The 16,969-nt window shown below is 37.3% G+C and overlaps 1 protein-coding gene across 32 annotated transcripts in view; it reads right to left on the bottom strand.

Annotated features, from left to right (window-relative positions):
* Positions 1-5,974: 5,974 nt before the first annotated feature.
* Positions 5,975-16,969, bottom strand: part of LOC119147336 (sarcolemma associated protein) — an 89,627-nt gene continuing 78,632 nt past the window's right edge. For 23 of the 32 annotated variants that reach the window (XM_037386157.1, XM_037386165.1, XM_037386169.1 and 20 more), the window contains 4 exons: positions 15,811-15,928; positions 14,091-14,262; positions 12,539-12,673; positions 5,975-7,921 (listed from right to left, as the gene is read on the bottom strand). In XM_037386157.1, coding sequence (XP_037242054.1) covers positions 7,832-7,921; positions 12,539-12,673; positions 14,091-14,262; positions 15,811-15,928 — 515 coding nt within the window. In that variant the 3' untranslated portion in view covers positions 5,975-7,831. Of the gene's footprint in view, positions 7,922-8,966; positions 9,057-12,538; positions 12,674-14,090; positions 14,263-15,810; positions 15,929-16,969 lie in introns of all 32 variants that reach the window. The other 9 variants (XM_037386158.1, XM_037386160.1, XM_037386168.1 and 6 more) reach the window with 1 other exon arrangement.

Raw genomic sequence — 16,969 nt, 5'->3', positions numbered from 1 at the left:
ATACACTCACTCGCTGCAAAAGCAGCCTTCCACATAAATAAGGGAGACTGTTAATAATTTGTTCGAATTATTAAGGATATAATAAGGATAAAAGCATAATACAACCCTGCTGGGGCACTATGACAGCAACTTCAAATTTACTATTGAAACAGATGGGTGACGACTCTTTAGGAAGTATCGGAAACCAAGGAAGAACTGTAATTCAGAAAAGTCTGCAGAAGAAGGACATCCTATTGATGCAACATGTCATGCAGACACAGCAACACCTGGCCAACCCGAGTCTAAGTGCAATTAAAACAATCGCTCTGAAGTTGCTGCAGGCTACGTTTTCACTTATGTGCCACTACAATAATTATGAAGTGGAGAAAATGGAGCAATAAATGTCTGTTACAATGCCCAGCTACAGTTGAGATTACAGTCAAGTTCTGCAACACAAAAACTGCCAATTGACTGTGACTGCCACACATACAACAGAACAGCAAAAACCACCTGTAAGATCACACCCAACGAGTCTGTAATATCGATACTAAATCTTCTAAAATGAGCAAACTTTACCACTGTTTCTCAGCTGTAGCATTACTCAGAAATAAACTAACTCAGTGTTTGTCTCCTCAGTCTGAAGAGGAGCGCTCTGTGCCGGTATTCCAGAAACAGGTATTTGAGATGAAGTTACTGGTAGATGTTAGGTACTACCAACAGTATCCCATGTAGAGCGTCTAGACAGACTTATTTAACACTACTTCAAGGCTTTTTTTTTTGTTCCCCTCTCCCAAAACCCCGAACATCTAATGCATCTCATAGAGTGTTTTAATGTTAACTTTGATTTTAACTTTTTAAACAGAGACATAAAAGAAAGGCAAGTTAGCTAGGCTCTTGCACCAGGACTTGCAGCCTGGAGTAATGTTTACTTAAACTACACCCTGGGGTGGATCCAAACCACGCAAACAAGGAGGAGACTTCCCTTCCTCAAGCTGCTCAAACTTGCTGAAAACTATGTGACTCAGTCAATACCCTCCTCCTGAGTCAGCACTGAAGCAAAGCTCCACAAAAAAACCACCTTTGCACAGAGGTTGCACTCATGCTCTGTGTTCCAGCCCTTCTCTCCCTGCGTTTGCATAGAGATCTGCTGAAGCACTGCTTCACCACATTACAGAGAGGAGGAAAGGTCATACAGCAGCGAACCCCATTTGTACAAAGTAAACAGGTAAATAAGATTCCAATTTTAAAACAGGTTTTAATTGATTTCATGAACTAGCAACTTGTCTTCTATTGCAACAAAGCAAAGTGCAGCAAGTTATTCGGAAGTTGTGGAGTGCTGAAATCTAGAGTTAGGCTGAATGAAAAAGACTATGTACAATACAAATCAGCTTTCTGTTGTGTTGCAAATTTATTATTGTAATTTTTACCATTTATTCATCCCAAAAGACATATTGCATATTTGGAACATTTTTAAATACGAGCCACTGTATTATTCAAGACAAGTAGTTTTGTCACATGAAAACTGATGACATACCCAATAAAAGTATTTTCCAGAGCAAGAACTCCTTACAAGAAATATAAATAGAATATAAACTTCTTAAATGATCTAGCATGAAGAGATTAAAATAGTAAATTCATTCTATACTGAAGGCAGTACTTCACCACTCATAGTACGTCTAAGGTGTTTAAAAAAAATGATAAAAAAAATAATCCATTTCCTAACGGAAACAAATATGGGCTAGCTTTTTGGATAAATTTTATTCCAATAGAACAGAATGAGTTGATCACTTAACCCTTTTCTCGCAAGTTACTGATTAACATGATCAGGTAAGAAAAAATTACTTTTAGTTTAACCCAAGCTTTGCATTTGTTCTTCAGATACGATGAAGAGATGACATGCTTGGAAGCACATCTGCATTTTCAGTATATCACCTGACTTAATAAAGGAATTGCATCTCCATACTAACACCTCCGTTCCCACATTTGAAAATTATTTGAGAATCTCAATTACATCTCCATTCTCATGGTTGCTAAATGCAAGGAATCTACGATCTATTTTGCTGCATGCAAGCGCAATCTCGGAACAGCGACGTATACACATGCACACACACCTCGGTGTGTTAGAACCGTTACAGCTCCAGCACTGGGAAAGAACGCTGAGCTAAACTGAGTAGACTGAAAGATTTAAACAGTCACGTGAATAATTTAGAATTAGAAATACTTTCTAGAGGGAAGCAGCAGTAATGGGCAACAACATGATGGGGCTGAGGGAAAAGAGTATAAAATACATGATCTTGGGAGAAGGACTGATTTCAATTCACTTCAAGAGTAATCTATCGGAAGCAATCAGTGTGAAAATCAAGAATGTAGAATAATTCATGCCTGTCAAAGCATTTTTGAAATAAAGTTCCACTTTTTTAAGTTTTAAGAAACTTAAGTTGATTGGTGTTATTAAACCAAGACTTCTGTAAGTCATTTGACATTTCAATCCAAGTGGTCACTACACTACTATCATTCTAATAATCCAGATTACAAACCAAATGACAGATTGCAAAAACTAAGTGAAGGAATTATTCTATGAACGTTTTCCCTACTGTCCTGCAGGGATCTGGTTTTGGCTCACTACCATTCAACAGCGTATGACAACAACCTAGAAAACTTCAGTAGTCAACCCTGTTAAAACCTGAAAGGGAAAAACCCCCATTGTTGAAGTGCTGAACAGTAATGGGAAGAGGTTTGCTGCCTCAAACTGCTTGCCTGCAGTGGTTTGCTGAACAATATTGCAAAGTTAGATACCATGGGGTTGGGGTGATGCAAGTAATGCACAGATTTGCTTCACAAGATTAAAATCCAGATGCTAGAAGTCAGTGAATCCCAAAATCCAAAAAAAGGTTCTGGTAGACAGATGAACAGGAACACCAGAGAAGGATATAACCTTACTGACATGATATAAATAGATAATAAACTAATTACTGTAAAGACATGTTCTGCTTGACATCCACTCAGAAACAGTTTAAAAAGCTGACAACAAAAGCTAGAAGGATGAAGAAAAAAAAAAATTAAAAATTAAATCCATATAAAGTAAGATTGGAAGGTATTTTGATCACGGTATGTCAAAGTCCTGGATCAGGACATCTGCGGTAACAGAACATCCTCCAAGAGAGATATATTGAAAACCAATGGTTGGGAGACAAAGCAAGATGACCTCCTCGAACACAGCACTGGGTTTGGAGTTTGATTTTTTTTCTTTCCTTCTTCTTCTTCCTAGAGGACAGCAGTTGCTCAAGTAACTTACCTACAGAGATGACCGATTCTTTTTCTGATTTTCTTAAAGCAAGAGTTCTTCCTTACTAAAATGTATATGCTTAACTTCTTGACATTATGCTTCTGATGTTGAAATCAGCCAGTGAAGTTTTGTGACTGTGGAATCCAGAAAAGCAATTAGATAGAAGTTCCCTCTACTGTTACCAATTAATGAAAATTTGAGCCTCTAATGGTCTTTACCAACTGAAACCTTTGTCTCAGTTGCTGATTTGCCTTCTGCTTCTGGGAGCCTTTAGTCAAATATTGGCAGCACCCAGTTTTTAAAGCAGTAGCAAGTGCAACCCACTCTCCAAGCAGAAGAACTTGGGCCCGTGGGCAAACCTTTGCTTACTAATTTCAATGAGTTGGCACAAACTGAAAACCCAGGAAGGCTGGAAGAAGTAGGAGACCCAAATTGCAGCCCAGTTCCTCACCAGAGACCAACCAAAGGAATTCTGTGTCTAGAAGGATACGCAAAGAGGGGCTGGGATGGGTAAATCAGCTGGATCTGGGGAATTCAACGTAGCTGTTTGCTGGAAGCAGTCACCCTTCAAACAGATCCAGAGGTATACATGAGAGGGAGAGGATATGTCTTCCAATTCCAATTTTCATATGATCAATTGCTAAATTAATGGAGACTCAAAATCTTGAGACAGGTGCTAATGAAATACTAATGGGGGATGAAAAGCCAGAGGGGAAGCAAGACCCCTGGTGGAAACCGGCCAGCTCCAGTTGGAGAACTAGTGCAAACGACCATCGCTTCTCAAAAGATGTTGTGGTGACCTGGTGTTTTAAAGCACTTGGATGCTGCTGGTGGAATGAACCTCAGCAGTGGATTTGTCATGGAGAAGATTCAAGCTGAAGAAATGATTATTGCCAGTGGTAGAACCCTACAGATTAAGGCAGGAGACATTCGAAATCTCATGTAAAGCACACTGAGAATTTGAACAGGTAACATACTTCAGAAGACTTGACTATAAACAATCAAACAAACAAAAACTTAGGAAAATACCCCAAAAATACACGCACAGGTGATTACCTTTGCTTCAGCCATCAGTCATTTGATACTAAGTCTCGCTAAGAGAAAGTTTCATGAGAAAACTTTCCAATATGTTGTGCAGGGTCACAACTCTCCATTTAGCACCAAAAAAATCCAGATTCTGCAAGAAAGATCAGGCTAAGACTCTGGAAGAATGCATTTAATTTCAGCTAGAAGAAACAGAAAAGTTACACTGTATTCATTATACATAGTATAGTTGTATTTTTTTAAAGGCCTGCTGTTGTAGTCCCCATGTAGGTAGAATTCTTTTAGAAATTAAAAGAAGGTGCCTCAGTCAGGACATCAGGACAAAAGTGAAGCAGCATTCAGATATTTTATTATAGTACATCTTCCAAATTGAACTAGCGACTGATAAAACAACTCTCAGACTAACTTTTCAAGTATGAGGAACCTTTTGAAAACCTCAAGCTTCAGTGCAAGCTCAGAGCACTTGTTTTACAAGTAGAGCATCTTACACATTTGTGAAAAGCAGCTGGTTACAGTAACTCCAAGGCTTAGCTAATCAAACCTCACAACTAAAAAGAAACTAAGTATGAATGCAAAAGAGCACACACATTTACCATAAACAAACGCAACAGAACACCAGAAAGGTTTGTGCATAGAGTGCTGGCAAAATAACTCCACTTGCTGCTTTAGTATCAAAGCACTGAAGAACAGCAGCTTCCCAGTTATCCAATCCTTCTCCAGGGATTCTCACAATGAGAGAGCGAACTGTGCATTTTAGCTCATTCCTGATCATTTTGAACATGCAAATGTCAAGAACTCCTGGGAAAGGAACTGTATTAGGGAACCACAGGTATACTCATAAGCACAAACCCCCATGCAATGTGTACTATGCACCTGTGTATATAATATAAATAGGCACACATGCACATAATTAAATTGGAAATCTTTCTCCTTTAATATGACCATGATGGGTCTCAAATTTCAGCTCTCTGATGCTCTAAAGATTTCTGAAAACCCAACTTTTGTCTTTAATCCAAGAACAAAGTTATGTCACAGGCAGTGCTGCTCAGTATGGGGCACCACCTGGCAGTGCAGGCCCACCACGAGGTTGATCCCAGGGAACTCAGCACCTTCCCTACTGCCAGCCACAAGGGACCACTGCTCCACCAGGCTCCACTCCTTCTCCTCACACCATGGCTACATGCTACGGGCAGGGAGGAGGGAACAGAATCCATTGGAAAAGAAACAGTAGCTGAAAGAGGGACAAATAGAGAGTTCAAGATGCTAAAGAAGAGAGGAGGCAGCATCAGGCCCCCTTCCCCTAGAAGGGCTTTCCACTATTGCCCCACTATGAGCAGCCACTGCTCCTCCAATCTCACAACATCTGCCACAGGCACAACCCACCCTGCAGCTGTGAACATCTGCCCCCTGCCCCACAGCAACATGCTCCCAAGCCTTCCATGGCGATCGCCTCCCCCCTTTTCTTTCTGAAAACCACAGACAGGAGAGAGATCAGCTAGACAAAAACTGAAACCAGTGCAAATGTGAAATACAAGGGAAAAAAAATTCTTTTGCTATTACTGGACATGCTGCAGACATTGTGCCTAGTAAATGTGGCAACATCTAGCGCAAAAGAAACTTAGCATGAATCTTTTGTTTTCAAATGACATTCAACTCAAACATGCATAGGGAGAGTAAAGTTATTTTATTAAATCATGCACATCACGTGTGTTAGTGCAAATAGTTTAATCTGTACTCCAGAAATTCTATTGTATTTTTATATCTTTACAAAATAGATTTAAAACAATTATTTACTTTAAAAAATGTAATTCTGAAGTTAAGCATTTCAGAACAATATTTGCAATAACCTATATACAAGAGGTACTAAGTACCACTGGCATACGAGTGTTCTGTGGTTGGGTGGCTTCCTGCAACTGAAAAGGATGAAATGAATGAACTAAATGACAATATTTATTTTCTACAAGTCACTTGTGGACTATTTTTCCCACCTAATTATCCTCCCATTAGCAAATCCCATGTAACTTAAGATAAAACCTTTAATTAAAGGACAATGACCCTTAAAACCTCACAAAGTAAATTATATGCTAAATTTCTATTTAAATATTGAAACTACCTGTCGATTGCCATAACATTCTTTAAAGCCAATTGAATTGCTGAGATTACCTCCCTATTTTGAACTTTCCTTTAGCAGAGCCATTTTACTTTACCATTCTTTAGCATATTATTTAAATCTTTAATGAACTTTTTTGACAGAACTGTTGAGCTGAACAAGACAACCACAGTCTACATTTAATTCAGCACTAACTACAGTGATTCCCACCAAAAGTCAGCAAATAGTAATAGTTATAGTACTTAGATAAGGAAAATAAACTTTATAATGGGGACCACTGCATCATACTTACAGCCATGTGATGAGGGATGCACAAAATTTTACTACCAAATTAAAATCATCTTCACCTGACAATACTTCATCAGGTGTATGATTCAAATTCTGTAGTATTTTATGTATCTTAGATTTTTTTCAGCTAATCACAGACGTACTGTAGCAGTTCTCTTAATAAAGTTACGTCCACAAAAGCTTATCTAAAGAGCTTCTCCAGCTCAAGTCAGAAAGTATCAAATGACTGAAAAAATAAATTGATACATGTGATATGTGAGAAAGTATTCATACTTTTAAAGAACGTATCTCTTTAAATATATGCAATTTAATAAATTACATTCAAACTAAAGTTAACGTAAGTTGAATCACTGCACTATGTCCATCAAATGACCAAGTACTTGCTCCCAGAAACACCTTAGTTCACTCAAGAACACACACATGCTTACACTCGCACACGCGCACACTAAATACTTCAGGCTGGTCTTCACCATCAGTATCTCTATCTCTTTAAGGCTGGACATGAATTGTGTTTATTCCCAAAAATCATTAATAAAGCAATCCTTATCAAAGAAAAATATGCTTCCTTCAGAAGGCGTGGTAAGAGAAGTTTTCTTAAGTCTTGTTCCCAACAGCTCAGTGACTAACAGCAAGTAAAACGGTATACTAGTTTAAAAAAAAATAATAATCTTTGTACTGAAAGGCACTGAGCACACTGTATCTGTTCTCCAAGTATCTACAGGGTTACTTGGCTTGGGTGTCCAAATCAGAAATGTATTTTTCCTTTTAAATCTGGCAATCAGATTCTAAAGTAAGTGTCCACAACCCTAGCCATTATAAATAATTTGGTACCAAGAAGCCTACTTTAGGCCACCATCGTATTCAGAATCCCAACATACTAATTTAAAACTTGCATGAAATTGTAAGCAAAAATATTGCTCACAGTATGATGAATCACAATTTTATTCCCTCTTTATAGACAGATACATTTTATACAGTTTAAAGCAAATGACCCTACTGCTGTTCTCACGCAGAGCTGTGCTGTATTAAGAGGTAAAAAGGAAGAGAATTAATCTGTTTTCCCTCAGTATATGAATGTTGCCAGCTTCTAAAGGGAGGACGGTGTATGGATTCAACAACAGTTCTCATGGAGAAGCTCTGGTTAGGCCTGGGTACAGCACCACGGCTGTTACAGCAACCAAAGCTGCCATCACAGGCATCCAAGGCCATTGTCTCTGTGTGGAGAGAAAAAAAAAATCAATATCATATTTGTTCTAATTCATACTAAGCAGTTTACCCCGTGGTTCCTGAAAGTCTTGAGTACCTGTTGATAGGCATCACTAAAATGTTACCCACGAGCCCTACTGCAGGCTAGTCCTGACTCAGAGCATCACAGCAAACCGTTTCTCTAGCAAAGGGAAGTCCACAGCTCTTCATGACTGAGGATCATCAGGAGGACTTTTGGCAGTTCTGTATTTCCAGCTTCATTACTGTGTGCACCTCAAAGAAATCTGCTATTAAACATGTGAGGGCTTAAGATCTTTAAAACATTGTGTATGCCAAGTAATCGCTAGACACAGGTTTATGCAGTACTGACATCTTTAACTTAGCTTTTGAATGTTTAAGTCCAGATCTATGAAGTTAGTTTGTAGCAGGATCCTTACAACATCATTTCTAGTGGACTGTCACAACATTTCATGACAACAATAGCATTTTAAAGAGGACGACACACTGAGACACATTAGAGAAAATGCAAGCTGAGAGTTCAGAATACAAACCAACCACCTATTTCTCATCTTGTCTTTTTTTCCATCATCTTCATAGCAATAGTGAGAAAAATTAAAGTGTTTAGAGCCAGAGAGGAATTTCTTAGTCCATAAATAGGAACCAAAGCTTGTTGGCTTTTATTATTATTTAGAGGCAAACTCTTCATTTTTTCGTAGTTAATTAGGCAATTAAGTTTTCTTACAGGCCCTAGCATCGCAGCATTGTGCAAAAGGTAGCCCATTTGCTAAAGGCAAACTGAGACTGAGTTAGAAGAGGCACATTCAGAACCAGTTAGAACAAAACTTCACTGTTAGAGTTAAAGAAATCACACAGATGTTAAATGATTAGTTGATTGCTCAGCTCGTCAGTATCAACAGAATGGCATATTAAATGAAGGGTTTGCTTCAGGTAAAGAAATACCTGTGAGCATTTCACCATGCACTATTTTATACAGAGATGGCACGAACAGGTGAGAGGGACAAACATACATTGACTGAACAGTAGTGCTTGTACCTTTCGCTACCACAATGGGCCGTAACACCAATACAGGAAAGCCAGGATTAGGCCGATGAATACGGCTGGGACGGGTTGTAATATGGAAGGCTAAAGAAGGGAAGGGATATTAAAAATCACTTTGTGCTATAAATCATTCAGGTAAAGATGATTTAGAGAGGGGAAAATCAGTCAGTGAGTTCTGTTTTAATTGAAATGTATTAAAGACATCTAACACAATACAGCATTATCTAATTTGGTATACAAAGTTAGTACACCGTTCTACTCAAATGAACAGGGATGTTTAAAAATAAAGGGAAGTAAGCAGAAAGTGTTCTAAGAAACCTCTTGTCACAACTTGGAATTTAGCACTTAAGAATACAAATGTAAAATCGATTTGCCTGTATCTTATTTATTGTTGGTTTTAGGTTTTTTTTAAGTGATAGGAAATCCCATCTGGATTTCTTAAGGTACAAAGACTCACACCAGACACTGAATTTTCCACCTACTTCTTCATTCCTTGCTAGTTAGCCTTTCCCATTTCCATCACCAGCCTCCAAGAAAAACAATCTTTTTCCTCCATTAGTGAATCAATTACAACTATGTCCACAGGCAAACCCAGTAGTTCAAACATTTCCAGGAGATTGTAACATGACTGTACAATCAACACCGAGTTACCATAAAGCAGGGAAGTACTTTTCAATTAGATAGCACCAAGATCAGCAACTTTGGCAGGTCAGCAGCCTTGTGGCCAAATGCAATTCTGAAAACTGATCAAGTGTTGCAGCTGGGCCAAACTACCAGCTGGCAATATTGCAGGGTTCATCTAGCTTATGGCCTTGTTAGAGCCATCAACACATTTACTCAGCTATATTCAATTAACTGTAAACTACTTGACTTTCTGGATAGATAGCCTCTATCCTTAATATGAGAGAATAAAAGCAAAAATGAACTTCAATTCTTTTTGAGAATTGTCTTCTTTTGGAAGACATCTGCTTTCTCTGCATCCTAGCCTATATATTTGTGCACACACAAAGACACACAGAGGTTAAGTTCAAACCATGCTAAGTGTTTTAAGAACTTTTTTGTGCTGAAGCCACCTTGATTTTGTTCAGTCAAATAAATAATTCATGTTTGAAGACTTTGTAAAACATAGTGTTTCATAATTTCACCCTGTTACCAATTTGTAGAAGTCACTCAATTACAGAACCTCCAGTAAGGTTCAAAACATTGGAATCGTAGAAGGTATTCTACTCCCTGCCACTCAATTCGGATTTGTTTTAATCAAGGCAAATATTTAATAGAAAAATTATGTGGAACTACTGAAGTTATTTTCATGCAGGACAGTTTTTGTGTCATTGGTGCCACAAATCAAGAGTGCCACCTTCCCACAGAAAGTACGTTGGTAGAAATAATCACAGCAGTGTTTAAAAAAGTGCCAGAAGTTTAAGTCAACCAGAGCAGCTAATGTTCTCAAACCATTCACATAAATCTGTCATATAAAGCGCATCAGGAAATAATCAGTGACTACAAGCGTGCAAGCAAAAGTAGTACACCACACTGCTAAGCGTTTCAGAACACCACACTGCAGTTTTTTAAAAGTAAAACTTAAGTATAAAAACTCAAGACTTGAATGATATCCCAAATGGAGTACAGAAGCCTTGCCTTTCCTAACATTTGTTAGTTTGCTGAACAATTCTATGGGTTTGTTATCTTTTTTAAGTTCTACGCATTCATGGCTGTAGCATCTTGGCAAATAAAAGAGACGATAAATATCCATATTAAATGAAATGGCCTCCAAACGATTAAATTTTCCCCTTCACAACCTTACCAATATATATAAAATCTCCTTATTGTAAAGGAACAGTTAACTAGGTGCTGCATCAAGATGTGCATCTTGTATTAGAACATGAAGATAAGCAAACTCAGGAACAGATGGGCTGCAAAAAGGAACAAATCCCACAGCGGGAAGTCCCTTTCTGTGCAACACTGTCCTTAGAAATGAAGCAGCAGATAATGATTCCAGCACAAGGACACACTGGTACTTCAAAAATTTGACCTTGGAACTCAGCCCAGTATGCATGATGCTTCAAATAACCCCCAAGATAGATGTTTTACATTGCTGATGGCGAGTAATTCTTGCTTGAACAGCAAGCAAGCTCCTACATGGTTGGATGCTCTTCATCATACCCTGACCTCCAGGTTTCAACTGTCATAACTAACTCCCTCTGTAAGCAGATTTTGGCGACTGCTGTGGTTCCTCATGTCATCTAAATACTCACCTCGTTCTTTCTAAAATTTTCATTACCTTTCAAGCTTTTCCACTTTCATCAGGCGCTCCAATTCCCTTCACAGTATTTCTTCCCTACTATCCCCCTTTTTCCACTGATATTTTAATCCTGAGGTTAATAATTTTAACAGATCAGAAAAATCTCACATTCACAATTATTTAATCAGTGTGATCTATTACAGTGTGGTCTGTTGTTTGTTTTTGACTTCTGACTACTTTAGTATTATTTAGTATATTATCTCAGCATTGCAGAAGAAATTTAAGCAGGAAGCAGTTTCCAAAGGAATTGTAACATCATATTCTCGAAAATATGGCTGGAAAAAGTAAGAAAGGCTTTGAATTCTTTACAACTTTGACAGCTCTGCTGTGTTAGAGGTTTACATTCAGTAATTAGCTACAGCGAGAGTATTCATATAAACTTTGGACATCTAGCTGCCAGTTGATTTGAGAGGATGGTATCTGTAAAACCTTCTTTGTAATCAGAGAAATAGTTCTCTAAAGGGCTATTTACAGAGCATCCATTATCCTCCTGTTCTGTACTGTCCACTACAGGAGTTGTTCACCCTGCACTGATCATAAAGGCAGTACAGGAAGACAATAAACCAGCCATCCCAGGGTAGTAAGGTAGGTAAAATAAGGTTATGACCACCTCGTAACTTGTCTCTCACACCCTTAATGTTTGGAGGATTTCAGAAGTTTCAGCATTAAAAAAAAAAAAAAAAAAAAAAAGTTGTCCCTAGCTGTAATCTCAATTCTAATGATACAACCTCTGAAATTAATTGCAACAGAAAAGAGTATTTTCATTAGTGAAGAGAAAGGATAGTTCACCTGCACTGTTTAAAGCATAAGCCCATCAGGGTTAACCACTGTGGAGAAACACGAGCAAGAGTAAGGAGGGAACACTCGTTGTAATAAATACTAATAAAATAAAAGCTTCTTGAAAAAGATTCATTCATTTGGATACAGGTTTCTCAGCTATTACCCGTAATATCATTTTCTGAAATTAAAGTTTTACTTAGTTCTGGTTCAGTATTTAAGCCAGCTATTTTCAAGAGAGCAGATATCTAAGGCCATACTTAGAACTGTCACACAACTGTAAATTTAACTTGCATGCATAATTGTAACGGTGTAGTAACCTACAAATTTGCACAGGTAGTACCAGAATGGAATTTGGCATATAATGCAGTACACAACTGTTGGTGGGTTTTTTTTTAAGTTGTCCTTTTCTATTTGACACTTACATACTCGACACAACTGCCAGTGTCATAACCCAGCTTCCCCACATAATTTTGTACAGACTTACGTTGTTTCCTTTTTCTTGTAGCAGCTTCAGGTTTTCTTTACATTGTTTGAGCTCTTCTGTGAGTGACTGGTTTTCTTTTTCAGCCATCTCATACTTTGCCTTCAGCTCTGAGAGCACAGTCTGTGTTCTTTCATACTAAAGAGAGAGAGAAAAAAAAAAAAAGTCTGCAGACCCCCAGACACCCAACACATGCTTACGTTTGCAGAGCACACTGCTTCCTTTCCTGGCATCTGCCTAGAGCACCTCGCCTTGGATGAGTACTCTTTTCATAAAAGCAGGGTAGAAAAATCTTAGTTTAGGTTTTTCTCTTTTTCTAAATGAAAATTTTTGTTCCTGACTTTGAAGGGCTAGGATTACTAAAAAGAGGGAAATATGAAGCAAATGCAAGGCCTTAATTCATCTCTCATACCAACCTATTACTCACTATCATATTGGAAACGACTGCAAAAACTGTGAAGACAGAACAAGGAGTCCTTTATATTTAAATAGTGTTCTTAGATCTAGGCTGTAGCTTAAATACCAACACGAATCAAATAGGTGCAAAAATCAACTTTCTGTGTAAAGTAAATCAAATCCTCTTCCCACATCACAAATTCAAATATAAGAAGGGCATTAAAAAAATTGTCCCTTATTACTATCACACAATAAAGCTCAGTGTGGTCAAGTACAAACAATACTAGGTGCATGTGTCGTGTTCCTACACTATAAGCAGCTTTTTCAAAGTCACTTTTCAATAGATGCTTGTCAATAGACAAGCTTTCTAGTAGTCCTCACGATGGAACCAATGACTTTCACTACTGGCATTTACCACAAAATTTAAAGATTAGGCATACATCTGATTACAAAACCACAGACTAACAAGACTGGGTTTTTTGAAATCTAAAAATGGTAAGGAATGTGACATGGACGAATTAATGACAAAGCAAAGAAGAACTGCAAAAGAAACTAAAAGCAGTTTCTAGGGAAAACTTCACTCAAAATGCTCATAAGAGAAAGCAAATAACTGTTAGAGACTATGACATTCTTCCAGACGTAGTCTTTAGAGGCTATAGGAAGATGAAACATATGCTCAAAATGCTAGCTTTTCCTTATGCACTTGCTAAACACCTTCAGCAGCCTAGTCATTCAGTAAGATGAAAGGAGACTTTTGTAATGAATGTGTAGTCCCATTGTCAAAGAAAAGTTCAAATCTAACTAGGAAGATCATACTGACTAAAAAGAATGAAAATTGACTCATAACAGCTAATGAAACTCTATACCACAACGTTCAGGAAGACTCTGAATAGGGGTTTACCTTTCTGAACAGTTTAAAAGTAAATTCACTAAGGTAATGCAGCAAAATAAACTTTACAAAGTTCCCAAAACACATGCAAGTCATTTTATCTGAAATCTTCCATATTAAATTTGGCTCTCAGTTTATACAGTTCGTTATCATAAAAGTATGAGTATAAAATATTTTAATCACTAGAAATACTATATTTTTCCTTTTCTTTTAGCTTAAAAGTCAAAGGGCATTACATTCTCTCAAAACAGAAATAATCTTTCATGTTACCTCTTTCTGAACATCTTTTGCTTGACTCTCAGCTTCGCTGAGTTGGCTTTTTAGACTAGCTGCATCCCGTTGATGTTTTTCTCTCAAAGATCCCATCTGATTTTCAAGTTCCTTTCGAGACATTTCAAGAACACTTATATCGCTGGTCAGTGCTAAACTCTGTTTCTGAGAGCTGAAAAACAAAATCCAATTGATTCCTCATGTGTTATAAACTTAAACAAACAAAAAAAAATGAAAGCACTTTTCATCTTCCAAAGCCTCACACATTATTTTTATTTAGTACGGAAATGTCAGCTTAAAGTAATCAGAGAAGTACAGATCATCATTGTCTCCCTATACAAAGTACTGACAAAAGGCTGGACATAGTCTTGCTTATAAATATATATGCACAGCTTAGTGTGTATAATTAATCATAATCTGTAATTTAATTATATCATTCCTACTTTTTAGTTTCTTATTTTATTTTTTATTATTCACTAAGTATTTCTTAGAGTCTCCAAATTTGTAATGAGAAGTCTGCCCAAGATTTTTAGAAATATTTCACTTATTTGCATACATACTTCTGTTTACTCCAGTTGCATAAGCGAATAGCTACTATATTCTTCAAGAGTTTAGTACAATTGTGTGAGAGTCATAGAAAGGTCTAAATTAAGCCATTACAAACTTCAGTGCAATAACCAAGTAGCATTAATTTGTGCCGGTGCAAGACAAAGGAAAAAAAGGGGGGAGATTTTGCATATATTCATTATGCAAGTATTATATTTGCTCCTGTGACCTTCTGTATGGGAAAAACAACAGTGGAAATCAAGGCATGATGGAACAAAAACAAAAAAAAAGTGATTCTTGTAAAATAACACATTACTTCTAGAAATGTTTTACTGTGGGAAATTTCCATTTTTCAATTAGATCTTACAACAGTGAGGAAGCCAGAAGGAAAAAAAAAAAAAAAAAAAAAAGATATCTAAGCATGATGGTAAGACTTGGTTCTACAATACAACAAAATTGCTGTCCCATATTTATTTTGTGAATTAATTTCTAATATCTGAAACTGAAAAACAACATAATAATGGCAGATGAAGGGGTAAGAGGGGAAGGCGGAAGATTTAGACAGCCTTTAGTAATGTCATGTGCCCAAAGAGCGGAAGAAATACAGTAAAATACAAATACTTCTGTACTCTAAAATCCCTCCCAAAAGATATTACGGAGCTTGCAATAACAGGACTTGAATTTCTGTGTTAAGCATAGCATCATGCAGAGTGCTGTTTCTGCCCATCACTACTACATTTATGATGTGACAGGCTTCCATGAGACACCATACTATCTGAGAATCATTTTCCAACCCTGAATACTGAGAAAATTTTAGGTTAGGAAATCTATGTGGTGTATTATCCTTTTAAGTAGAAGTATAACTGTTAAGTCTAAATACTTGCACAACACACACGTCCAAGTCCTTATTAAAAGCAGAAAAATAAGTCAGGTTACCTTATCAGTCATGTTACATCATCACAAGTAATACACAAGCATTTGCAAAATAGAAAAAAATAGTTTGGTATAACAATTCGACATGAAAGTGTGTTCAGTCCAATACTATAAGTAAAATTTCAATACATTCATCGAAATGCCATTAGACATGTAGTACCACTTTGGGGAAGAAAAAAAACCAGAAAAACTCTCTTCAGCTACTACGATACCCTCCCAGACAAGTCTATCGTGCCCTTACCTAGAAAGCTCCTTCTCTTGTCGCTGAAGTTCAGATGCAAGCGAAGTATTTTCCTTCCTTAGTGTAACACATTCAGCTTCCAGAGCATTCCACTCTGCCTTCAACTTCTCAAGTTCACCTGCGATGAATAAAATTTAATTGAATCGAGTAAAATTATTTCATGACGGCTTCAAGTATCACCAGCTAATAAATGGAGGAAAAGCTGGTATCTGTTGTAAATCTCAAATATCCTTGATTATAATCACGTCACATGAATTCTCTCACAAGCACCTATAAAACATTACAATACCTTCCACTGTTATGAGGTTTGTAAGCCATTAAACAAGCTAGTGCTTTTTTTTTTTTTTTGCAAGCTTTTTCTAAGGCACAAAGGAGTAGAAAACAGTCTGTTTATGGGCTTACTCTAGTATTTCAGGAACAGTGACAGAAAAGTATTTGAAGAAACTAATTCCCCAGACTTTAAAACAGCAAACAACTAGAATCACTACACACCACACCTCTGCTACAAGCAGCAGAATGTTTAAAGCAGTAACTAGAGGGTGAAAGAGAGACCTTTAAAATAAATCAGTCCCTGCTAAATAAGATAAAAATCAATGTTACACACATCTCACCAATACAGTGTCAAGAGACTAGAGCCTGAACTGGTAAATGGCTTCCCTGACACCTTCAAAAATTAACCAATTCAGAACTTGCAGCATATTTTATATATGCGAGTTTCTCTGTGGCACATTAAAAGTTTCAGCATGAGCTTTTGAACTCTGTTAGTGGATTCTCCAAGAACTGAGGCTACAGGCCCGGGGTCGTGGCGCTCAACCAGCCCTTATGGCACGTGGGTGCGTTACGGGTAAAGTGAAATGCAAATGAACGAGCCTAAAAGCAGCCCTATGCGGGCTCAGAACAATGTAGTTTTGTGTCTCTACATCATGCATCCAGAATAAAGCTTTTATTGCAAATTTGCTTTAACATTTTTATGTTAAAAATGAGATGGTATCAACAGTTTTATTAAGTCATAAAATACAGTTCTTTGTCTTGAGTGAAGCTTTGCTAGAAAAATTAATAGGTCGGAAGCTACTCACTTCTGGGCTTACATTATACCGAAGTTACACAAGTCCTTCTGGAAATCTGTGGCAGTATCAATGTCTCAAACAGCAGAAGTTTT

The sequence above is a fragment of the Falco rusticolus genome, chromosome 4 (assembly GCF_015220075.1).
Source record: "Falco rusticolus isolate bFalRus1 chromosome 4, bFalRus1.pri, whole genome shotgun sequence".
Taxonomy (NCBI): domain Eukaryota; kingdom Metazoa; phylum Chordata; class Aves; order Falconiformes; family Falconidae; genus Falco; species Falco rusticolus.
The sequence above is the reverse complement of the archived record's forward strand: the minus strand, read 5'-3'. Positions and strand labels throughout refer to the sequence as shown.